At 38.7% G+C, this 25,086-nt stretch overlaps 3 protein-coding genes across 3 annotated transcripts; 1 reads left to right on the forward strand and 2 right to left on the reverse strand.

The window, feature by feature from the left end:
• Positions 1 to 489: 489 nt before the first annotated feature.
• Positions 490 to 7,570, forward strand: LOC146695237 (cytochrome P450 3A40-like). Its single transcript, XM_085477193.1, has 13 exons — positions 490 to 630; positions 744 to 837; positions 1,009 to 1,061; positions 2,470 to 2,569; positions 2,995 to 3,111; positions 3,891 to 3,976; positions 4,068 to 4,210; positions 4,291 to 4,415; positions 4,522 to 4,606; positions 6,054 to 6,214; positions 6,313 to 6,539; positions 6,718 to 6,880; positions 6,962 to 7,570. Exons 1-13 carry the CDS (start codon positions 581 to 583, stop codon positions 7,034 to 7,036), a joined length of 1,479 nt encoding a protein of 492 aa, XP_085333319.1. The 5' UTR covers positions 490 to 580; the 3' UTR covers positions 7,037 to 7,570.
• A 1,329-nt stretch (positions 7,571 to 8,899) lies between these two features.
• Positions 8,900 to 14,928, reverse strand: LOC146695238 (cytochrome P450 3A40-like). The gene is made up of 13 exons (XM_085477192.1): positions 14,873 to 14,928; positions 14,626 to 14,719; positions 14,403 to 14,455; positions 13,918 to 14,017; positions 13,017 to 13,133; positions 12,702 to 12,787; positions 12,467 to 12,609; positions 12,260 to 12,384; positions 11,377 to 11,461; positions 10,087 to 10,247; positions 9,758 to 9,984; positions 9,204 to 9,366; positions 8,900 to 9,111 (listed from the first exon to the last, which is right to left on the reverse strand). Exons 1-13 carry the CDS (start codon positions 14,926 to 14,928, stop codon positions 9,037 to 9,039), a joined length of 1,485 nt encoding a protein of 494 aa, XP_085333318.1. The 3' UTR covers positions 8,900 to 9,036.
• Positions 14,929 to 17,224: 2,296 nt separating this feature from the next.
• LOC146695239 (cytochrome P450 3A40-like) lies at positions 17,225 to 24,910 on the reverse strand. The gene is made up of 12 exons (XM_085477196.1): positions 24,733 to 24,910; positions 24,216 to 24,375; positions 23,969 to 24,062; positions 23,717 to 23,769; positions 23,386 to 23,485; positions 22,267 to 22,383; positions 21,271 to 21,411; positions 20,890 to 20,974; positions 18,342 to 18,502; positions 18,011 to 18,237; positions 17,520 to 17,682; positions 17,225 to 17,429 (listed from the first exon to the last, which is right to left on the reverse strand). The coding sequence occupies exons 2-12, from the start codon at positions 24,281 to 24,283 to the stop codon at positions 17,355 to 17,357; spliced, it is 1,284 nt and encodes a 427-aa protein (XP_085333322.1). The 5' UTR covers positions 24,284 to 24,375; positions 24,733 to 24,910; the 3' UTR covers positions 17,225 to 17,354.
• Positions 24,911 to 25,086: the final 176 nt, after the last annotated feature.

Below are 25,086 nucleotides of genomic sequence, written 5' to 3' on the forward strand. Positions count from 1 at the left end.
TTAATCAACTCTCGTAAGGGCTTTTTGTTAAATAATAAGATGGGATAAAAACTCATGTTTGAGTTATTTGAGGTTTTATTTACTCATTTTTATTTACCTCATTTTAAGGCCTGCTAAAGAACGGATTACTTTTATTTTATCCTGCTGTGTAAAATCTTATGAGTATATACTGCAAGTGAAGTTACCTGAAAAGAAAGTTAAAATCTGAAATGACACTCAAAAAATATATCTCAAAACATGTCTTTTTATTAATTGTATTTTAAATTCATCAAATCATTTGGGATCACACTTTTTTTTTTAACATGAATAAAGTAATAAATAAACTATCTGGTGCATATTTGTTACTAATAAGCCAAAAATAAGTGCATATAATTAAAAAGTGTGAGTAGTAGCAGAGTGCCTTTTGATGCCGTAAAAGTTTATTACACACTGATGATCATGTGATAACCTGTGTCACTGATGTTTGATCAGTAGCTTTATCTCTTTGGGCCTCCTGGGTTATTGTGTAAAATGAAAATAGGTCACTTGTTTTCCAGCTCGCAGCCACATTTCCTCTCCTGTTTGTTGGAACAAAGTTAAAATGTTTTTCACCTGGACTTTGCTGGCCCTGCTTTTTACGTTGATTTTACTGTGAGTATTCCTCCAAAGCAATAGCTGGGTGTCATCCTGGCAGAGTTTTTTATTTTTTTATTTTTTACTGTCCAACTGATGATCCCATTTTTTTCCCTTTTTTTGTAATACAGATATGGAATATGGCCATATCGGTTCTTCAAAAAGCTGGGGATACCTGGACCGAGGCCCCTGCCTTTTATTGGAACGATGCTGGGCATGAGGAAGGTACGCACAGAAACCAAACTCACCTTAGAGACTGGGATATGAAGAGCTGACTGATTTGATCCTTGAGAATTCGAGATGAATGAGCTCTCTGTATACTTTAGATGTCCTATTCAGTGGTTGGTTTTGTTTTGTTTTTGACACTAAAACAGATTTTCTTGTAACTTCTTGTAGGGATTTCTTGCTTTTGACAGAGAGTGCCATGCCAAGTATGGGGACATCTGGGGGTGAGTTCTTGCTTCATCAGTATACATACAAGAAATCACCAGGAGGTCTGTTGATATCAAATTCTGTCTGTGAGCCATGATCACTGCCATGATCACTGGGACAGGGTGGAAAAATATTCACTGGCTCACATTTTTCATGAAGCCATTTCTCTTTTTGGCCTGAAGCAGATCTCTTTTGGTGGAAGCATAGCATCCAATTTTCTTTATTTTAGGGATAAAAGGGGAAAAAGTTTGGGGACAGTTCTTTACAACACAAGGCGAAGTTTCTGAAATGCATATATCCTACTATATCTACACTAGGTTCACAAACAGGTTCACAGTATAAGTATGTCAAAATTCCTTTATCAATATTTAGATTAAAATTTATATAAAATGATTAATAGAAGATTTGAAAAGCAGTTATTTCACTTCAGCTTTAAATTTGTTCATCCTTTTTCTAGAGGTGGGAATCACCATACATCCCACGATACGATATTATCACAATACTTAACGCACGATACGATATTATTGCAATTTTTTAAAATATTTTGCGATATTCAGATTCTGAACATAAAGGTAAACTTTATCAATATTAATTTTATCTAATATCAAAGTCTCACACTCAGTCTTTCTCTCATTTCAGTCAGTTTTATTGTTGACAAACTGAACGGTTTGTATTACAGTCTAGTCCAACTTAACTGAATGCAACCATCTGGTACAATTATAGCTATTCTGAACTATGCAATTTATGAAAACTATGCAGCCCATTCAGCAACTGAAGAATTTGAAAGTAAATTAAAACAAAATATAATTTTGCATTAAATAAAAAAGTTTTACACTTAATTAAAGTAAAACATGTCTTAAATTAAAAGAAGTAAACTGTCATGTTTATTGCTGCCAAAAAAAAGTTAAACACATTTGGATAGTGAAGGAATGTCAGGATTCTTGCTCAGAAAAAGGATCAACATGCTCTGAAGTCAGAGTTCCAGTCCACAAAAACTTTTTTTGTAACAAAATATCGATTTCTGCTGTCCCTGTATCGATACATTATTAGCAAACAAAATATCACGATACTACACAGTATCGATTTTTTCCCCCACCCCTACCTTTTCCCCTCTTTTTTGCCAAATGAATTCCAGTCAAAGTATGAGTTCAGGGAATGTGAAGTGAGAAACATATGAAAACCTACAAAAATAAACTCTATAAAATTTCTTATTCCATTGTCATGTATTTATTTAATAATAATAGGACCGTGATATCCCATTTGTAGCATCACGTGTAATCGATGTGTAATTTTACTACCTGCACAGATGAAAAAACCTCTTTGATCTGAAGGTGCTTTACATATCCAGATGCTTAATAATGCCTTAAATGATTTGCTGTGATTTAAGATTTAAGATACTGTGAAAGGCTCTTTCCTTTTCTGCAGGTTGTACGATGGACATACGCCGGTGTTAATGGTGACCGACCCTGAGATTGTTAAAACTGTGATGGTAAAAGAGTGCTACTCTTTATTTACCAACCGCAGGGTAAGAGGCTCCGCTTTCTATCGTACAGTAGAGTGGAAATTCAGCAAATCATGAAACCTTTGGATGTCCTGTCAGCGCAACACTCCCCAAAAGAGTTTTATCTTTTGCTTTTTTTTGAAAGCTAAACTGAAATATGTTCCCCCCTAGATATATCATTAACATGGGGTAAAAGGGCAGGTTAATAATTACGTTTTACTCAGGCCTGTCCAAACTGTTCTAATTCCATATACATTGATCTGTCCAAACAAAGTACTACATGAAAATGCATAATATAGAGCTATCACAGAAATGATGCTACAAGATATTACAAATGATATTACATTATCTGAGCAAACTACACGTGTCGTTAGGGGACTGGAAGATGTTGGTGGAAGCAAACTGTAAACACTAAGAGTAGTTTTTCCTTGTCGTTTTCCTTTTCAAAGGATTCTGGTTTCTTCAGCGAACCTCTGGATGATGCAGTGGCAGCAGTGAAAGACAAACGGTGGAAACGGATTCGCAACACTCTGTCTCCATGCTTCACCAGTGGAAGACTGAAACAGGTCGATATCATATGTGGGTTTATTAACCACGTCTGTGTTTAATGTGCGCTTACAACAAAAGTAATAGATTTATTTCTTGTTCAAATGTCATCACTTTGTATTGGGTTTTTTTCCTCAAACTACTTAAACAGGCATCATTAAAAAGTTTTGGCACCTTTACACATAATATATAAAATCACTAACATTTAGCTGTTTCTTTGGATAATACTGACATAAAGGTACACAGTAATTTGAGGTATTTCAGGAAATCACTAACATAAGGCACTATTTGTAGCTCCTAATAGCCTTATTCCACTATTTCCACTTTAATTTAAAGTGAATTGTGTTCTGGTACTTGCCGTTCCTTTTTTAAGTTCCCAAAGTGTGCAAATAATTATAGCTACATGTTGTCCACGGCTCAAAATATAACCACATAACAGACACTTTTGGCTGCCCCCTTATTCAAAAGGTGTCATTACACCTATTACATTTAGCAGATTGTTATACTAAATTTCTGTCTTCTCCTGGTACCAAACCAGTGAGTTTTTGCTTGTTTGGCAATTGTGAAAACCACCTTATTATGGAGCTACCAAACATACCACTAGTTATTATTATTATTATTATTGGATATCACTAATTATTTCTAAATCCTCAGAGAAATCAGTAATTTTCAGAATAAACAAGAATTTGACTCTTTTATTGCTCTTTTATTGTTTTATTTTGTGGCAAACATGGGTATATCTCTCCAAAATAAAATAAATATAATATAATTCTCTTATTTTGTCTTTTATTCCTTTAAGATTTTTCCCCTTGTTGCTCGCTATGCAGAACGACTTGTTGCAAAACTTGAGGAAACGAATTTGGATGAACCCATCAATGTCAAACAGTATGTTGTTCATCTGTAAAATGCCAGCACATTACACTGTTCATCCTAAAATAACTGAAGCATTCACCACATGTATTTTCAAATCTTATAGGTTTGTAGCTCCTTACAGTTTGGACACTGTGACCAGTGCTTCTTTCAGTGTGGAGACAGACTCCATAAACAATCCAAACGACCCTATTAATGTTCAAATTATGAAGGTCCTTAAAGTCAACACTGGGCTTTTCTTTTTGCTAAGTATGACCTTACTTTTACTCTTTTACACAAACTCCATTTGATCATATCCTTTTGTTAACCACTCTTTACTCTTCTTTCAGTGGCATTTCCCCTCAGTCGTCGTCTGTTAAAGCAGCTCAAAATTGAGATCATGCCCAAAGAAAACATAAACTTTTTCCTCAACATTATCAAGCGATTTAAAGATGAGCATCATGAAGCCAAATCTGTAAGCATTATATCTGTAAAGGAAGACCAACATTATCTAGTCTGTATGCACTTACCTCTGGGTCATTTTCAAGTCCTGCTCTGAATGCTTGTCTGCTTTAAACCAGACACGACCAGACTTCCTGCATGTGTTGATTCAAAGTGAGATCCCAGAAAAGAACTATAAGAACAATGAAGAACAGCCAAGTAAAGGTATGTTTTTATCGGAGAAGTAACCAAGCCCAAGTTAGCCTCCAGTCTCAAATATGAGGTCTCCGATATATGATGGAGTCTTAAGAGCTTTGTATTTGAGAATGAGGATTTTAAATTCAATTCTGTATAGCTGTATACTGATCATTTATTTTAACAGTTAATGTCAAAATACATATTTTAAGAGGGAAGAATACAGGGCAGAGCTCACGAATGTAGTTGAGACAAGCTCTGGGTGATAGTGAAGAGTTTTGAGTGTTTTTAAGTGTTGAGGGGAAACTGCCAAGAATGTGTTTGGTGTATCCTCTGGATAGAGGAAAGAGGAAATGGAGAAGTACAAGAAAGTATTCAAACGTAGAGGTTAGCGAAGAAAATGTGAACTAGGGAGATGAAGACAGTACACAGGAGAACTGCTCTTGCTTTCACAATGTTAATGGACACGTTGACAGATGACCTCAGGCAGTGCTGTTCACCGATGATTTGTAGTGAGCGAAGGGAGCAGGTGGAAGAAAGCCTGAAGAGATGGAGGTATACTTTGGAAAGAAGAGGGAGGAAAGTCAGTAGATGCAAGATAGAATACATGTGTCTGGATGAGAGGGAGACAGATGCTACAGAGATACTGAAGCTATAGGAGTTTAATAGACTTGTAGTCAAGACCGCATAAACCGTGACCAAGACAAGACCAAGACCAAAGGGTATCGAGACCAAGACCGAGACAAAAAAAGTCTTTAAACTGAAAAATTGGCTTTTGAAAAAATGACCCGGGCTTAAGCCCAGTAAGCCACCCACCCCCGGCTCCGCCAGTGGTTGACTCCAAATCTCCCGAACACTATTTCAATCTGAGAAGTAAGACAGAGACAAGACCAAGACCAAAAGTCCGTTGAGACCAAGTCAAGACCAAGACCACATAAAAGTGGTCTCGAGACATCCAACTCTAGAGTTACTTGGGGTCAACCATCCAAAGCAACAGATAGTCCAGAAGAGAGTGGACTGGACATAGAGTGAAGTGGGTGTATATAAGTGTGAGGGGGGAAAGCTAACAAGAATGTAGTTGTGCCTACATGTAAGGTTTAGAGATGGTGACCCTAGAAAAGGCTGAGCTGGAGGTGGAAAGCTCAGGTTGAGCACTTTAACGATAAGGTTAGAGAACGAAGGCTGAGATAGTTTGTACATGTCCAGAGGACGGATAGTAGATATGTTAGGTAAAGGGTGTTGAAAATGGAGCTGCCAGGAGGGAGGAAAAGGGAAAGACTCAGAGGAAGCTCATCTATGTAGTAAAGAAGGACACGCAGAGCGTTAGTGTGACAGAGGAAGATGCTAGCGACAGTGTGAGATGGAGAAAGATGATCTGCTGTGGTGACCCCTACAGGGGGCAGCTGAAAGAAGATCAACAGTATTTGGTCCCTGCTCCACTTTTTATTACCATAAAATCTTTTGTTTTTTGTTTTAGGTTTGACTGAACATGAGATACTTTCCCAGGCCTTCGTCTTCACCCTTGGAGGCTACGACACCACTAGTAACACTGTTACTCACATCCTTTATAATCTGGCTACAAACCCTGATGTGTTGCAGACCTTACACAAAGAAATCGATGATAACCTGAAGGAAGATGTACAGTAATTCTTTACATAATTTTCTGTCATCTTTGTTTGAATAATGGACAACAATTAATTTTCTTTTTGTGCTTGCCACCTCCATTATTTGTCTAGGCGCCCATTTTATACGAGGAGCTGACCAGTCTAAAGTACTTGGACCAAGTTTTACTTGAATCAATGCGACTGTTTCCCGTTGCCCCTCGCCTCGACAGGGTGTGCAAAAAAACTGTCAAAGTGAATGGCCTCACCATCCCTGAGGGAACTGTGGTTGGAATTCCTGTGTGGGTGTTGCACAAAGACCCACACTACTGGAACTCACCTGAGCTTTTCAGACCAGAGAGGTAAATGTGTGCCATTACAAACTTATTGAAAACTCATCCACTGGGACATAATTCTTAAAGAAAATGTTGTATTTGTGCAGAGTAACCCAGCCATATCTCTCTTTTTACACACCTGTTATGTTATTTTTTAATGTTTCAAATAGCAGAATAAACGTAAAAGTCTCATCTGTATCTGCAGGTTCAGTAAAGACAGCGGGGAGGAGGTGAACCCATACACGTACATGCCATTTGGACTCGGCCCTCGTAACTGCGTTGGGAGGCGCTACGGCCTACTCACCACGAAGATGGTTATTGTCCGTCTCTTGCAGAAGTACACTTTGGAAACATGCAAAGAGACCATGGTAATAGCAGCACTCTGCCACATTCAGACTGTCATACAACTATGCTGTCATGTTCCTGATTTTCTTTTCTTTTTCTTTTAGATTCCACTTCAGTTTGACTGGAAGTTTCAGCCAGTTCAGCCTGTAAAACTCAAGTTTGTTCTCAGAAAAGAGTAATCTAAGAGGGAACGTCTCCAAATCCCATCAAACATGTTTTTATATCTGCTGCCAAGATAAATTCACTGAGTTGATATTTTCAACTATTTTAAAATGTTATTGAATGAGAGCAGGTTAAACATCTGATTTTGCTGTGTTGATCTCTTTTAATTACTTTTATTTAAATTGTGTTGAAAAATTGATCTATTTTGTGTCCAAAAGTTACACCAGTCGGTGTCTTAAATGGACCTTACACTTTTGACTTTAGCGTTTATACATTTTTAAATTGTAATTGCATTTATTAAATCATAAGGCTACTGCTTGTGCAATACACCTCTCATTGATGACTGTAGTTTTGTTATTGGTGGTATCTGTCTCCATCTAGCTTCAACAGCTGGCAACAAGAGTTTGATTTGTTCTAAACTTTGACGACTGTCCATTGCTGGTTATATAGAAAGAAATTTCAGATTGTGTCATCAAATGCAAATACTTGCATTGCCTGTTTACCGTCAGTGTCTTTCATGTTTTCACAATAAAATATGTCCAAAATCCAAAGTTCCAGCATATGTTTCCAGAACTGAGCCTCTGTGCTTCTTCTTCTATGCTGACAATTTGGACAAATTTCGTTTTCCAGAAGGAATAGTTCCACATCCTCCTCCTTTTATTATTTTTAACAGTGGTATGTTGAACAAATGCAGTACTGAGTAAAAATCTGTAAAAAACTGTAAAGTTTGCCTGTTTTTACAGTGACAGGAATGCTTTCATGTCAACAGCATCAGCCAAAAGATCAGATTATGATCCTTCATTTTCAGGACCCTCATCACATGCACTGAACATTAACTTTTTACTCCTAAGTGGATTTCACTGGAAAGGATTTCAAAGGTGATACAAAGTTTCCTAGTAAATTTTATACCATTTCATCCATTTTAAAACAACAAATAGGTTTAAAATAAGCTAAATGGAACTATTATGCTTTTAATAATTTTAACTTATATAAGTTGCAATGCTGATGGTTAACAAGTTTCAAATAATAAAGTCCGAACGTGTAAAATCCCTAGAAGGCTCACTGAGCTCCACCCACTTTGTTTAAATCATCCCTTTAGAGGGTTAAAATGGCTTGTTTCATAGACAGGATAAACTGGGGAGCTGAATAAAGCAGCGGTCCTAAACCTTTTTTGCACCACAGACCGGTTTATGCCCAACAATATTTTCACGGACCAGACTTTAAGGTGTTGCGGATAAATACAACAAAATAAAACCGGTACCAAAAAAAAAAAGATTTATTCATAACACATGCAAAAAGGCCCAGGGAAACAGAGTTAACGATAAAAACGATTAAAAAAGTCATAAAAAATTATGAAAACCATAAATTTCCCACCCAAACCTCAACTCTCACGGCTCGATACTGGTCCGTGGCTCGGGGGTTGGCAACCACTGGAATAAAGCATATGATAAGTAGGACAGCTTGAGCTACTCTGGAGTCCAAGTATACAAATATAGAACAGGAATTCAGCATAACTGGTCCGTTTTAATTAGTGAGCAATACAAAACATTGGTTTTTGGACTGTCAGAAAACCACAATCAAACCTGTGAGTCCAGAATGAGCCCCACTAGCTGTTGAAAAATGGGTGGAGACAGAAACCACCAACAATAGGGCTACAGCCATCACTGAGACATGCATCACTGCCAGCAGCATATTTAATGCACATGAAAGATTTTAAAAAGACTGTCTCTAGACTGTGTAGACTGTATTTATTTTATATTTATTTACTTTGTACTTATTAACCCATGAAACGCATACACAAAGAGAAATCAAAAGTAATCAAACAATGATGAAAAGCAAATTTAAAGCAGAAGTGTCACAAAATAATGTTTGCACAAATCCAAAGTCATTAAAATTTATTAATGCTGCAAGAAAATTCAAGTGTTTACACTGCACTGACTTGATAACCTTTTAAAATTTAGCAGTAGAAAAAAAAAATGCACAATGAACGTCATCATGGTAGCAGCTCCCTCTTAGACTACTGATTTCTGGGAACAAACTTGAGTTTTACAGGCTGAACTGGCTGAAACTTCCAGTCAAACTGAAGTGGAATCTAAAAAAAAGAAAAAAGAAATGGATGTAAAAATCAGTGACAGGACAGCAGAGTACCATGACAGTCTGAATGTGGAGGTTTGCTGCTCTCACCATTGTCTCTTTGCATGTTTCCAAAGTGTACTTCTGCAAGAGAAGGACAATAACCATCTTCATGACGAGGAGGGCGTAGCGCATCCCAACGCAGTTACGAGGGCCGAGTCCAAATGGCATGAACGCGTATGGGTTCACCTCCTCCATGTTGTCTTTACTGAACCTGCAGATACAGATCAAACAAACCTTTAAAAATGTAGATATGTAGAGTCCTATAATTCACTGTATTTAACCACGATGTTCAGGCAACCTTCAACATAAAGAGTAGTAGGGCGTAGTTCAGGGCAAAAATACACTGTTACTTCTAAAGCTTTGAGGAGCTCTCGGGCCTGATTGAGGACAAGTCAGATCAAAACCAGCTCCACACTGCAGCACCCTCAGTCTAGGGGAACAGTTCAGCTTCCAGAACAACAATGACTCAAAGCAGACAGCTGCAGAGGTTTTGGGATGAAAAAGATGAAGCAAACGTCCCAGATTTCACTAATTATTCTCTCTTGTGGAGAGCGACAGGGTTCTTCATAACCTTGTGATGACACACCTACATGCACATTTACCTCTCTGGTCTAAAAAGCTCAGGTGAGTTCCAGTAGCGTGGGTCTTTGTGCAACACCCACGCAGGAACCCCAACTATGGTTCCCTCGGGGATGGTGAGGCCATGCACCTGCACAGTTTTTTTGCATGTCCTGTCAATTCGAGGGGCAGTGGGAATCAAACGCATTGATTCAAGTATAACTTGGTCCAGGTACTGTAGACCAGTCAGCTCCTCGTATGAAATGGGTGCCTAGACAAATAAAGGCAGCAAACACAAAAAAAAAGACAATATGTAAATGATGTCCACTACTAAATCAGTGATGGAAACACATCATGGGACGAATTACTGTACATCTTCCTTCAGGTTAGCATCAATTTCTTTGTGTAAGGTCTGCAACGCATCAGGGTTGGTGGCCAGATTATAAAGGATGTTAGTTAGAGTGGTACTGGTGGTCTCGTAGCCTCCAAAGATGAAGATCAAGGCCTGGGAAAGCATCTCATGTTCAGTCAAACCTACAGAAAAAACAAAATCAAAGTCCGTTTATAATTAATATAATAACCCTAAAGTAATCAGTAACTAGTACTGAGCCAATCTCACACTGAAACTGACAACTGATCAAAAAGAAAAATGCCAGAGACAGTTTCCTAAATCTGAAGGTGATGTGAAGAACCACATAATGTTTGACACTCCTGAGGAATTACTTTAATAGCTAACAGATAGTTAACTGAAGGTAAGACAAACTAATTATTGCAAGTGTTTTGTGACATGGATGCAGTGTTTTGAGCTTGTGTGTTCTCTATTTTGTGTCTCTAGGTTAATTATAGCTGACTTTTGTCCGTTCCCTTTTGTGCCTGTATTGTGAAGACAGTCATGTCTCTGTATTCGTTACCTGTGTCAAGTCCTCTCGTCTCCCTCTCAGTGTAATTTCCTGTTTTATTGTGATAGTCTCTTGTCTCAGGTGCTTTGTGTTCAGTTCAACTTCCCTTGTCTTGTTATTCCTGATTTGCTCCCGGTGTATTTCCCAACTGTTTCCCATCTCCCCTCATTACCTGCTGTTTATTTATTGTCTGTCTCTCCTTGTTCTTTGTGATGTAGTCTTCTCATGCTGTGTGTCTTCTCCTGTGTGTTAAATTTCTCCAGTAGTTTCCAAGTTCCAATAGCTCTAAAATGCTGTATAGGAAGTGGTAACACCAACGAGAAATAGATATCCCATTTCTCCTGGCTACTCTTCCATGGCTCCCTCATCTTGAAATACAAAGCCCTTAATGCTCCACAATATCTCATACACCTCACAGTGCCTCATAGGGCCTGTTACAGTCCAGGCTCACTTTGACATCTCTCACATACAATTTAAAACACTTAGCCAGGCTGGCTATATAAATACTTACAGGGATATTACAGAGGTATGTACAGCCCTTCATTTAATTATCACCCAGGTCCTGATTTATAACATGTAACACTGGCAGGTCTCTTGTACATGAGACATATGAGCAGATTGATGTCATGAGAAAAAATTGTGTGTAAAACCCCTGATCCTGAGTGGTCTGCAGTACATGTGACATGAGTGACTTGAAAGTGGACAACAAGCTGAGCCCTACACTTTGCCCTACTCGCCCTGATACTTCTGTGGTAAAAACATACCTTTACTTGGCTGTTCTTCATAATCCTTATACGTCTTTTCTGGGATCTCACTCTGAATCAACACCTGCAGAAAGTCTGCTCGGTCCTAGATAAGAAAAGAAAACATTCATCGTTAACAACAATTCCAGAAACCATGTATGAAATTGAATATTCCAAAGTTAAAACAATACTAGAGTAGCACACACAAGTTAATACAGGTAAAATTTATATAGCGCCAAATCAGAACAACAGTCGCCTCAAGGCACATGTTGTACAGCTTTTTGCCGCACACACCTCATGGATGAAAACAGGCGTCACTGGTGTTCTTGTCCAAAACTACATCCAAGAACAAACAAACAAACAAAAACAAAACAAAAAAAAACGCAGAAGTTTCTCTAAAGTTTTTCCCTGAAGTAATTTTTCCTAATGGTCACCAGGGGGTGACTACTCTTGTTTCAAAGCTACATAAAACAACACTTTAGCTACATTGTGTCAGTAAACACTTTCCTGATGAGGTGATTGGCTCTGCAACTAGTTTCATTTCCTTTTAAATTCAACAATACATTTGCTTTGTAAATTATGGTGCCATTAGAATGACACAGCAAGAAAAGGCATGGGATGTTTTACTATGTGATTAAGAAGTTGCAGGTGAGGATAGAGCTGCTCATTGTTTGGCATGTTGAGTTTAAAACATCAGGATGGGGACACTGAAAAGACTCAGCACAACTATAGTACTGCTATACTATTTTTGTACAGTATTATAGCCAAGAATATGTACAGTCCCTCGCAGCATCTTCCTTTTCGACCCCACATAACATGAAGCTACAGCTACATGACAATGACCCAAAGGTTAGTGCATACAGACAAGACAATGTTGATCTTCCATTTTAAATTGAATGCTTACAGATTTCTCTTCATGATGCTGATCTTTAAATCTCTTGATGATGTTGTAGAAAAAGTCAATGCTGTCCTTGGGCACAATATCAATTTTCAGGAGCTCTGCCAGACGTCCACCAAAGGGAAATGCCACTGAAAAGAGAGCAAAGAGTTGTTAACCTAAAGCTAAAGATAGCATATTACCAAATGGTGTTTGCATAAAAGGAGGGCATACTTAGTAAGAATAAAAGCCAAATTTTCATCTTAAGTAGTTTCTGGACTTGAACATTAACTGGATCATTTGGATTGTTTATGGAGTCTGTCTCCACACTGAAAGAAGCACTGGTCACAGTGTCTAAACTGTAAGGAGCCACAAACCTATGAGAGTTGGAAAAGACAAATGGTCAGTGCATTATTTATTTTAGGACGAACAGTATAATATGTTTGCATTTTACAGATGAACAACATACTGTTTGACAGTGATGGGTTCATCCAAATTCATTTCCTCAAGTTTTGCAACAAGTCGTTCTGCATAGCGAGCAACGAGGGGAAAAACCTTTTTTTTTTTTAGTAATGGAAACAAAATAAGAGAATTATGTTTATAATTTTTTTTAATCTAGTCTAGGTCAATATTTTTTGTCCATGATTTTTTTTAAGTGTAAAGGTACCAACAGTTTTAGCCATGCCTGGGAGTTGTTCTCCCAACATATTTTAGCAAGTAAAAAAATGCACTTCATATACATGTTAACACACAAGTGGTTAATGAACTCAGATGTGATATCAACCTGTTTCAGTCTTCCACTTGTGAAGCATGGAGACAGGCTGTTGCGAATTCGTTTCCACCTTTCATCTTTGACTACTGTAATGGCGTCATCCATAGGTCCACTGACAAAACTGGTATCCTGTGAAAAGGAAATAACTTTACTGTTGCTTCCACCCTGTCACACAGAAACTCAAAGTTTCCTCAGATAGTGTAATGTCTTCTAACACCATTTTCGCCAAAGCGCAAGCGCTTATGTTTTCATTACAACATGACGTCAACCTGCGTTTATAGCAGATTGCTGATGTCTGACCTTTGACCCCTGGCCTTGAAGCATTACATACTAAAATTTTATGACCAATATGATTTTATTACCCTTACGATAGGAACCAACGATTGTTGGCTGAAATCTTTGGCTTCTAATATCTGAGATCTTAAGACATTCACGCAGTGAGATACAGCTCTCTCCAAGTCCTTCTATATAATATATTATAATGCAGACCTTCCCAAAGTGTGGGGCCCGCCCCCTTTGTAAAAGTATCTCTGATTCTGCTATACAGAGCAAGAAAGATAACATCTATCGTTCATCTCTAGGTGGCTACAAAACAGTGAAGTGTGTTGCTTGGTTTACTTCATGTGTCTCAGCTCCTGTGTACGTGTGAGCTGATGTAACCCTTGAGTATAAATGTGTAACTCTTGGTGAAAGTCCAATCTGCCAGATTTGAACATTACTTCATTTATATATAATACCAGTTTGTCCCTGTAGTTATTGTGTTATTACACACGTCAGCCTCAGACTGTAGCGCCACTGAAAGCAAACTTGGAAAAATAATAAAGTAAAAAACAATGTTTAGTTAGCAGACTCTATGTTACATGGAGAGTGTTGCACTGACATACACTGATATACAACAAGATGAACCTCTTACCCTGCGGTTGGTAAATGCAGAGTAGCACTCCTTCACCATCACAGTTTTAACAATCTCAGGGTCAGCAATCATCAACACTGGCGTTCGTCCATCGTACAACCTAAAAAAAGAAAAGAGTCTTTCACAATTCTTTTTTTTTTGTACTATTACACATCTAGATATGTAAGCTGATTCTTGCACTTATCCCTAAAGAGAAAATGGTTTGTTATGTTTCCACAGAAAGATATTTGTTTACCATCTCATATTTAAACTATTTTATCAGATCAAGCTCCAAAGTAAGAACAACTTCATAAAAAGAGGAAGCCAGTAGAAAACTTTTTTCATTATTCCATCCTGTCACAGAGTTGACCTCACAACCACAGTCACAATATGTTACATTTTTTAACATACTGTGAGTTTGGCTCCCAGAGATATTTTGGTATGAGTGGATATCAGTGGTGGTTTTGAATGCGTCTTCTATCAGTCATGATGAATTAACAACTCACCCCCAGACGTCCCCATACTTGGCATGGCACTCTAGGTCAAAAGCAAGAAATCCCTGCAAAAAGGTAGACAGGAAAAAAAAAGTGTATTAGTGTCAAAAAGCCACTGAATTGGACGTGAGCACAGACAGGTTCATCAAGCAAATCCTGATCTCTAAATCTCAAGATTAAATCAGTCTGCTCCTCGTATCCCAGTCGCTAAGGTGAGTTTAGTGTATGTACGTACCTTCTTCATGCCCAGCATCGTTCCAATAAAAGGCAGGGGTCTCGGTCCAGGTATCCCCAGCTTTTTGAATAACCGATATGGCCATAATCCGTACCTGTGTTGCAAAAAGAGAGCGAGGATAGGAGCCAGTTGGACAATAAAACAAACAGCAAGCCTGACACCCAACTGTTGCTTTCGAGGTAATTAAGAAGAAACAAGATTCCAGGTGCGGTGGCTTGACCGCAGTGAACAGTCGAGGAATACTCACAGTAATATCAACGTGAAAAGGAGGGCAAGCAAAGTCCAGGTGGTTGCTGAAAACATTTTTGACCTCGTTCCGGCAAAAGCGCAGGTGTAGCTGAAGGCTGGAAAACCAGCGAACCTAAGAAGACGTCATGTGGTGGGAGGAGAGCGTATGAGACAAAAATGTGTTTACGTAATAAGGTGTAAAAAGGGTCAGACGCTTTTAAAACGTTTTTGGTTTTGCGTAAGTCTGAATAAAATACTTTAACCATCAACGATTTCTAATGTGTCTGCTATTTCTGCTGCATGAAATGATCCGCTTTAGGGTGTCCTTGGTTTGTAAATCAACTTTCGTTTTGATCTGTTTTAATACTTCCCTGTAATAACGAAGTTCTCCATTATCCCCCCAATAATTATTTTCTCACTTTCCACGGTTGCCGTCCGGTCTAGTTTGTCTCTAATCGACTTTTAACATATGAGTCTTGTGAATATTTCTACGGGGCTATTACTCCTGCGCATGCTCAGCAGTTGTTTGAGACCCACCTTTTTTCTACAAAAACCAAGGAGGCCCTGCAGAAGCTGATAATGTCCCTGACACAGGCTGCTGTAATTCTTCTCTCACAGCTTTGTGGAAGTGTGCAAGCATTACTCTCTTCAGTACTTTTCTTGTGTTTTACTTAACATGTTTATCGCTCTGATGACGTGATCCATACTAATTGCAGTGAGATTTATCTAATTCTACTATGCATTAGAGTTTTGCTGGCGTGTTATTGTCCAAACTAAAGAACGATATCTCCTAGAGAGATCAGCAAAGGAGTAGGCACAGGGTTTGCGACTTTAATTACATTGAAATGTGTAAACATTTCCAATTCTGGGTAACATGTCTGTTTTTCTTGTTTGGCCAGCGAGTTGAGAATCCAGCATGACATACAATGACCCCAGCTTGAATCTGGTCTTAGTTTCTCAGTTAATTTCTATGCTTTCATCATCAAATAAATATTATTTTCCCAGCTTCTCAGTTGGTTTCTTAGCCAAGTCTCTCCCTGCACTACAACCTAATTCTGAAGTTATCCAGAAACATTTCACAGTATTCATCATTAAGTAATTGTTCCTGCTTTGAGATTATTAATTAAATCATTTCTTTTATTTTAAAATTTACACCAATTTAATTCAATTTCATTTATAAAGCGTCAAATCACAACAACAGCTGCCTCAAGGTGCTTTATATTGTAAGGTAATGACCCTAAAAAATACAAAGAAAAGCGAGAAAACCTCAATAATCATACGACCAAGCCCTGAGGAAGTACTTTGGAGACGGTGGGAACGAAAAACTCCCTCTTAACAGGGCGGATCCTACCATATTTTGTTTCGGATGTTTGTTGCACTTAAATGTTTCAGATCATCAAACAAATGTAAATATTAGACAAAGATAATAAAATTAAACACAACATGTATACAAAACGTCTAAATTAAGGTGTTTATTATTAAGGGTGGAAAAAATCCAAACCTAAAAGGTCCTACATATTCCATATGTTTGTAGAATGATCCCCGTCTTACCTGGCCACACCCAACAACTTATGCATAAAACATCTGTGCTCGTGGAAATCACTGATAGTTTAATTATAACGTTCTCCAAGTGGCCCTAGAGCTGGAGAGAGTCTCTCACTGAGACAACCAAGATTACAACATAACCAAACATTCTCTATTGTATCTTGACTGTCTCTCCACTCTGTTAACTCTTTAAGACACCCCAAGAGGAGGTGGAGCAGCCCAATATTCTGACCACAACACTGTAAAAACTGTAAAAACCATTAATGAATGTGTATATTTACATGCTAACTAGGTCCGGGCTTTGTAAAATGTGAGCATTCATGCCTGAAAGCCAGAGAGGCTATCGGTCTACAAGACTCAAGACTGGATGCAGGAGGGAAAATGGAGTGTCCGCTCTGACTAGCCCACAAGACCCTATGCCTTTGGAAACCTGGCTAGCTGTGATGGTAAAACCAATAATAAGACTACAGCCATCAATGAGACGTGTATAGCTGCCAGCAGCTTATTTCATGGACTTAACTGTCCCAAGAGATATTCTGATAAGTCTCTAGATTTCAAACTGTAATTTTATTTATTCATTTGTATAAAGCTCATGCATGAAAGAAAACAAGACAAAATTAACAAAGGCAAACCTAAAGATCAAGTGTCACAGAATAATATGTTTGCACAAATCAAAGATGGTTATCAGGAAATTCATACAGTAAACCATTAGTAAAGTTAGCTTTTTGAAAAAAGTTCAACACAATTTAAAGAAAAGTAATTAAAATACATTTGATTTATTAATATTGCAAGAAAATTCAAATATTTACACTGCACTGATTTAACATTTTACAGTTAAGCAGCAGAAAAAGGATGAATACCCTTATGGCAGCACTTGCCTCACATTAAAAGAAAATTATACAATAAAATGTTTGATAGGATTTTTTTTTGATAGGATGGAGATGTTCCCTCTTAGACTACTGATTTCTGGGAACAAACTTGAGTTTTACAGGCTGAACTGGCTGAACCTTCCAGTCAAACTGAAGTGGAATCTAAAAAAAAAGAAAAGAAATGGATGTAACATCAGTGACAGGACAGCAGAGTACCATGACAGTCTAAATGTGGAGGATTGCTGCTCTTACCATTGTCTCTTTGCATGTTTCCAAAGTGTACTTCTGCAAGAGACGGACAATAACCATCTTCATGACGAGGAGGGCGTAGCGCATCCCAACGCAGTTACGAGGGCCGAGTCCAAATGGCATGAACGCGTATGGGTTCACCTCCTCCATGTTGTCTTTACTGAACCTGCAGATACAGATCAAACAAACTTTAAAAATGTAGATATGTATAATCAAATAATTCTCATTGTATTGAGCCATGATTTTTAGGCAGTCTGTAGACCTACAACGTAAAGATGCCAAACCATCTAAGCAGGGATTAGGGACCCATTGGCCAGTTAGATCTTACAGCAGGGAAAAACCTATGATCAAAGCAGTACTTAGGTGGAAGCTATAATGGATAAAACATTCGAAAGATCTAGCAAAGATAAAGCAAAGCATAATGTCCCAGGTTTCACTAATTACAGGATGACCAGGTTCTTTATGACCTTGTGATGACACACCTACACATTTACCTCTCTGGTCTGAAAAGCTCAGGTGAGTCCCAGTAGCGTGGGTCTTTGTGCAACACCCACGCAGGAATCCTAATTGTGGTTCCTTCGGGGATGGTGAGTCCATTCACTTGCACAGTTCTTTTGCACACCCTGTTGAGGCGAGGGGCAGTGGGAAACAGTCGCATTGATTCAAGTATAACTTGGTCCAGGTACTGTAGACCGGTCAGCTCCTCGTATGAAATGGGTGCCTAGACAAAATATAAAGAAGAAGGCAAACATAAAAACAAAATATGCAAATGGTGTCCACCATTGAATCGAGAATGGCACCAAATTATGTGATGAATTACTGTACATCTTTCTTCAGCTTAGCATCAATTTCTTTGTGTAAGGTCTGCAACACATCAGGGTTGGTGGCCAGATTATAAAGGATGTTAGTTAGAGTGGTACTGGTGGTCTCGTAGCCTCCAAAGATGAAGACCAAGGCCTGGGAAAGGATCTCATGTTCAGTCAAACCTATGAAAAAACATAATTAATTATCTTATTTAAGCGTAATCAGTAGCTAGTACTTTCTCGCCCCTGCGGGCAGTTAGAGTTAGGGTTAGGGTTAAAGCTGGTGCTACTAATTCCTACAGGCATTCTGAATTTTCTGGAGTCTTGGAACACACTGTGGTACCATACCCTCATGAGCATCAGTTTAACAGTGTTGTACTGCAGAAAGTAGTGTGTTACTACAAAAATGGCAAGAAAAAGGCAATTAAGATGGAAGAGAGACAGACTATCATAACACTTAAAAATGTAGGTGCTTTTTTACAGAGAAATTGTAAACAAAGTCAGACCCAAAGAAACGACTGAATTCGAGGACAAGTTTCTGAGAGTTAACAGCTTGCATGATAGGCAGCTCACAGGAACACAGCTTAATAGTGGTTGTAGTTATTAGGAGTTGGGATGGTGTGTGTTGTTGCTGTCCTGTCATTTCCCTTTTTCAGTGCAGACGGGCAGGACTGTGATCTATTGGATTCCCTGGCATACCTGCAGGGCATCAGGCATCATCAGCTGGGGCTATTTGAGGAGCAGCGCAGCTGCTGTCTGGTGTCAGAGTATTGCCTCATCCAGAAGTGGTAACGTGTTGGTCTCTTTCTGAATATTGGTCACCCTCATCAGCCTGCACCATCACCAGCCCGCACTCTATTAGCCTAATCCACCAGCTCCTCACACCCCCTGGCCCAGCCTGTCACCAAACTTGTGGCAAGTAAGCTCTCCAATTCTCTCACCTCACATAGTCCTCGTCTTCCTCTCACCGTGTCTATTCTCTAATCTCTGCTCCCTTGCCTTCCCATAGACTGTTTGAGTCCTCCACCAGTTATGACGGCAATCCCAGAACTGTGTTATTGTAAAGAAATCATTTACGCTCTAGCTTAAAGTGTCTGTGTGATCTGCTACCTGGGTCCACGCGGGTTGACCCTAACAGCAGTAAGCAAGTCTCAGTTTCAAATGTACAGAGAAGACTTCAAGCTGCAGGCATGACAGGGCGAGTTGAAGCAAGACGCTAAGTCGCTAAGATGTTGGAACAAGACAAAGAGGCTTGCCTGGGTCATGAAACACCACCACTATTTGAAGACTGGAAGAAGGTATGGACTGATGAATCCAAATTTGAAATCTTCAGTTCATCATGCAGGACATTTGTACACCATCAAGAAGGCGAATTTTTGGTTCCACAGTGTGTGGCATCAACTGTCAAACATGGAGGAGGAAGAGTGATGGTCTGGGGCTGTTTTGCTGGATCCAGGTTCGGTGACTTGTACAGAGGGAGAGGCACCCTGAACCAAAACAACTACCACAACATTCTGCAGCGGCATGCAACACCCTCTGGTATGAACCTAGTTGGTCAGGGGTTCATCCTACAGCAAGGTAATGACTCAAAACATAAGTCCAAGCATTGCCAGACTGCCTCAGGAAAAAAAGAACAAGATGTAACCTTGAAATCAGGAAGTGGGCAACACAGTCTTCCGACTCAAACCTTTGGTTTGGGTTGGACTGGGCAGAAGAATTTTTTGTTTTATTGTAGAAAGAATGCCATGGGTGTGTCCAGCTGTTATATCTGTCAAAGGTGGCTGCTTTGATGATTCAAAAGTTTAGAATACATTTTGGTTCATAAATTGATTCCGTGATTTCTTTTTTTTAAACTCCAACTGTATATTTGTAATATTCATTCGTTTCATTTCAGAGTGCAATGACACATTAAACTGCATCATTTTTAATAAAAAGATACAAGAACAGACTATGCTTTTAAGATTAATACTAAAACTTTCTGTGATGGAGTGTGGTTTGTGGCTCAGCTGCAGGGGAAGGGTGTAGCAGCAGGTTAAGGGTGTGGTGTCAGAGGCTGCACACACCTGAGCTCCATCATCCAGTCATGGCTCCCCGATAAAGGATGTGCTGGGACCTGAGGTAGGAGGTGTGTGTGCTACAGGGCAGCTGAAAAGTTGCTCAGTGAAACTGTACATTTAGTTAAGGGTGTGCATTGGCACCAATGCACACCCTTAACCTTGATTCTTATCTTCTGTAGTTTACATTCTGGCTGAAGGGGTACATGTTGACCTGAGATCCAACTTGGTTAATGTAATTTTTTATAGCCAGATTATCAAAAATGTTACAATAGCTAGGATGGCTCTATAAATATTTACAGGGATGTCGTCGTGATGTGTAGAGCCCTTCAGCTATTTATCATCAAGCTCCTGGTTTATAATATATGATACTGACTGACTGGTCTTTTGAGACATATGAGCAGATTGATGTCATGAGAAAAATGTGTGTGTTAAACCCTTGATCCTGAGTTGTCTAAAGTAAATGTGACATAGGTGACTGGGTTATTCTGGATTACTTCTGTGGTAAACACATACCTTTACTTGGCTGTTCTTCATCGTTCTTATACGTCTTTTCTGGGATCTCACTCTGGATCAACACCTGCAGGAAGTCTACTCGAGCCTACATCAGAAAAGACAATATTCAAATGTGCTCACATGTGGATGATTGAGAGTCAACAGCAGAAGAAAAATATCAATAATGTTTGCGGTGTGCATAGACTGTATATAAAAAATGGCAAATGATTCCAGGTATTGCCCTAAATTATTTTCCTGTAGCTTACAGGGAGCAAGTCCTGTGGTTTCAAAGCTAGATGTATATGGAAAACAACCTTCTCTTGTCTCTCATGTCTATAAAGATTTCTGATGAGCTGATGGCCTCCGCGACTAGTTTCATGTCCTTGTCAATTTAATGCTTACAGATTTGTCTTCATGATGCTGGTTTTTAAATTTCTTGAGGATGTTGTAGAAAAAGTCAACACTGTCCTTGGGTGTGATTTCCATGTTCAGGAACTTTGCCAGACGTCCACCAAAGGGAACTGCCACTGAAATGAGACCAGACTGAATACCGGTAAGCAAAATTTGACATCCTGCAGATACTATTGAGTTTGCTTTCTGAAAACAAATCAATTAAATGAGTTTTTAAAAGTCAAAAGAAGGACATACTTATGAATAAGAAAAGCCACATTTTGAATTTAAGGAACTTTTGGACTTGAACATTAACTGGATCATTCTGATTGTTTATGGAGTCTGTCTCCACACTGAAAGAAGCACTGGTCACAGTGTCTAAACTGTAAGGAGCCACAAACCTATTAGAGTTGGAAAAGACAAGTGATCAGTGCATTATTTATTTTAGGACGAACAATTTAATATGTTTGCATATTTCAGATGAACAACATACTGTTTGACAGTGATGGGTTCATCCAAATTCATTTCCTCAAGTTTTGCAACAAGTCATTCTGCATAGCGAGCAACGAGGGGAAAAACCTTTTTTATATAATGGAGACAAAATAAGAAAATTATGTTATTAATATTCTGTAGATGTTAAATGTCTGTCAGATATGTAGAAAGAAAACAGATCAAAACACACTGATGATGTTGGTACATTTTATTTGTAAACTCGTTTTCTCTATTTTAAAAAGTTTAACAATGTCTTTACAGTGTCTGTGAAATAAATAAGAACATATAATGGGAATTGCTGGCTTTTATTTTTGTACTTCATTTTGTATATAGTTTAATCACATTAGTGGTTATGTCTTGATGCATGCTCAATCATCCAGGTATTGAAATCCAGAAACGTTGATTCTTTTTTTCTGGACGTAGCGTTTTCAGTGGGGGAAATGTTTCATCACCTTTCACCCATTGAAAAAGAAACTTTTTGGGATATAAGTGGTTAATGAACTTAGATATATCAACCTGTTTCAGTCTTCCACTGGTGAAGCATGGAGACACGCTGTTGCGAATTCGTTTCCACCTTTCATCTTTGACTACTACAAGAGCGTCATTCATAGGTCCAGTGAAAAAACCAGCATCCTGTGAAAAGGAAATAATAACTCTCAATGTTTGCTTACATTTCCAACATTGGTTTGCACATATAATGTAATGCAATTGGAATCTTCTCTGTGTTGGCTCTATGTTGATTATTCATATAGAACTTCCTTTGGCTAGATCGACACACATGGGTACATGCAAAAGTGGAAAGTAAACAAACAACAAATACCAACATCACCATAAATAAGTACTACAGTGTAAAGAGGTTCGAGTAAAATGTAATCAAAAAAATATCTTAACTACTACCAGTGCTTATTGATTATTGATTAAATAACATGTCAGAAAACTGCTTCAAAGTACACCACTCACTAGTACCGGTACAATGCTGATAATTTATATATTGACCAACTCTTTTTAAACTCAGCTGTACAGGAAGCAGTCCCAGAAACAATAATGTGATGATTTGAATTGGTTTAAATACATAAAACCTTCATAAAATTATCTTTGATTCTGTTATACATAGTGAGATAGATCTTAAACATCTGTTTTTGTTCTCTAGTTTTTATGTGAAACAGTGAAGTGTGTTTCCTGGTTTGCTTCATGTTCTTCAGCTGCTGTGTTGGCTGATGTAACCCTTGAGTAATAAAAGTGTAACTCTTTGTGTAAAGCACAGAGAACTACTGCAAGTTCAGCCTCTTGGATTTTAATATTACTTCATTTACATTTCATGTAACAGTCTTTCCCTGTAGTGCTGCTGTTGTTTTCCTAAACACATCAGCCTGACACTATAAACTACAGCATTTCCCAAGTTGCTTTGGAAATCACTGCTAGCAATTTAGTTAATGTAAAAAAGTGAAAAAGTATTTGTACCTATCTTTTGCTAACATTTTACGTTCTATGTAGAGTGGCAGGACGTCCAAAGGTTTCATGAAATCTAATAAGTGATGCAACTTGACAGAAATCTGAGAGCAGATGTCAGCATTGAACTACATCTGATTTGCTGAATTTTCACTCTGGTACATCATAGAAAGAGGAGCTTCTTACCCTGCGGTTGGTGAACACAGAGTAGCACTCCTTCACCATCACGGTTTTAACAATCTCAGGGTCGGCCACCATTAACAACGGCGTTCGTCCATCGTACAACCTGCAAAAAAGAAAACAGCCGTTTACAATAACACAATTCATGGCTAATTGTTTAAGGCATTTTCTGTTTTGTTTTTTAGTTGCTTTAGGCCACAGCATTATTGGCATGAATGAATTCAGAATTTTTGTATATTTATTTATTTTGTGTGTGTGTGTGTGTGGGGGGGGGGGGGGGGGGGGGATTGCATGGCTCACATGAGTGAACTTCCTGGTTGATGAAGTAAATACTCACCCCCAGACGTCCCCATACTTGGCATGACACTCTAGATCAAAACCAAGAAATCCCTGCAAGAAGTAAAATGTTTTTTAGAGTCAATAAGCCACTGAGTAGGACACGTGTTCAAAAACACACAGAAAGCTCAGGCAGGTCAGTGATAGTGACGATTGATAAGGACATTAAATATGTCCTTCTCACTTCTTCAAGATCAAATCAGTCAGCTCCTCGTATCCCAGTCTCTAAGGTGAGTTTGGTTTCTGTGCGTACCTTTCTTATGCCCAGCATCGTTCCAATATAAGGCAGGGGCCTCGGTCCAGGTATCCCCAGCTTTTTGAAGAACCGATATGGCCATAATCCGTACCTGTGTCACAAAACAGAGAAAATCTGAAATCGTCAGTTGGACATTAAAACAAAGGGAACACAAGAGAAACAAAACTCCACGTACGGGTGGTTTGAACGCGACATAAGATAAGGGCTCGATTGTCTTGCAAAACAGTAGTCGAGGAATACTCACAGTAATATCAGCGTGAAAAGCAGGACCAGCAAAGTCCAGGTGGTTGCTGAAAACAGCGTGAAAAACATTGCGACTTCTTTCCGACAAAAAGCTACAGGTGAGGAAGAAGGCTGGAAAATCTGTGTTTTTAAAACATCTGCTTCTGTGTGGTGGGAGGAGTCTATGAGACAGAAATGTGATTATGTAATAAGCTCCATAAAGGGTCAGAGGCGGGTCAGAAGCTTTTAAACCTTTTTTCTTCGCATTCTTACTGTGTTTGCGCAACAACTGAATGAGAAGAAAAGACACTTTAGCCTTCACACTGAACACCACTGCCTGCAACATATGGCAAAATAAAACTAAGCTAAAATGTTTAATTTCTTTATTTCGTTTTTTCTTCTTTCTTTGTTTTGCTATTGTTCTTATTAAACGCATTTCTGATCGTTTTTCATCTTGTTGGGTTATAGAAGGTAAACTTGAACACAAAGGTGTGGTTATCGGTGTTATTTGTGCCGTGAGTGTGAAACGAGCCGCTCACCTTGCTCTGTAAATTAGCTTTCGTTTTGAATCATTTTAATATTTCTTCACGGTTATAAAGCTGTTAGAATCTGAAGTTCTTCGTTATCCCCATAATAGTTATTTTTCCACCTTCCACGGCTGCTACGTGATTTAGTTGGTCCGTGACTGACTTAAAAGTCTTGTTATCCGATCCTCTTTTTTTTATGACGTTTGTGTGAAACTGTTACATCTGCGCATGCTCTGCAGTTTTGTGTAACCTTTCCCACAACAACAGAGGAAGAGCAAGGAGATAAAAACGCTGATGTAATGTTAGTGATATTGGTCACATGTATCAGTGTGCCAAGGGTAACTGCTTAGTAAATGCACGACCTAT

The sequence above is a fragment of the Copadichromis virginalis genome, linkage group LG13, assembly GCF_057382275.1.
Source record: "Copadichromis virginalis isolate Kocher_CV1m ecotype Utaka linkage group LG13, C_Virginalis_male_GT1.1, whole genome shotgun sequence".
Classification (NCBI taxonomy): Eukaryota; Metazoa; Chordata; class Actinopteri; order Cichliformes; family Cichlidae; genus Copadichromis; species Copadichromis virginalis.

Coding starts and splice junctions, on each gene's coding strand:
- LOC146695237 (XM_085477193.1), top strand. CDS start 581: ATGTTTTTCACCTGGACTTTGCTGGCCCTGCTTTTTACGTTGATTTTA. Junction 631..743: donor CTTTTTACGTTGATTTTACT/GTGAGTATTCCT, acceptor TTTGTAATACAG/ATATGGAATATGGCCATATC. Junction 6,540..6,717: donor GAGCTTTTCAGACCAGAGAG/GTAAATGTGTGC, acceptor CTGTATCTGCAG/GTTCAGTAAAGACAGCGGGG.
- LOC146695238 (XM_085477192.1), bottom strand. CDS start 14,928: ATGTTTTCAGCAACCACCTGGACTTTGCTTGCCCTCCTTTTCACGTTG. Junction 14,456..14,625: donor CGATGCTGGGCATGAAGAAG/GTACGTACATAC, acceptor ACCTTTTTGCAG/GGATTTCTTGCTTTTGACCT. Junction 10,248..11,376: donor TGAAGAACAGCCAAGTAAAG/GTATGTTTTTAC, acceptor TTTTTTCTGTAG/GTTTGACTGAACATGAGATG.
- LOC146695239 (XM_085477196.1), bottom strand. CDS start 24,283: ATGTTTTTCACGCTGTTTTCAGCAACCACCTGGACTTTGCTGGTCCTG. Junction 24,063..24,215: donor CTTTTCACGCTGATATTACT/GTGAGTATTCCT, acceptor TTTGTGACACAG/GTACGGATTATGGCCATATC. Junction 20,975..21,270: donor AGCATCATGAAGACAAATCT/GTAAGCATTAAA, acceptor TTTCTGATGTAG/GCTCGAGTAGACTTCCTGCA.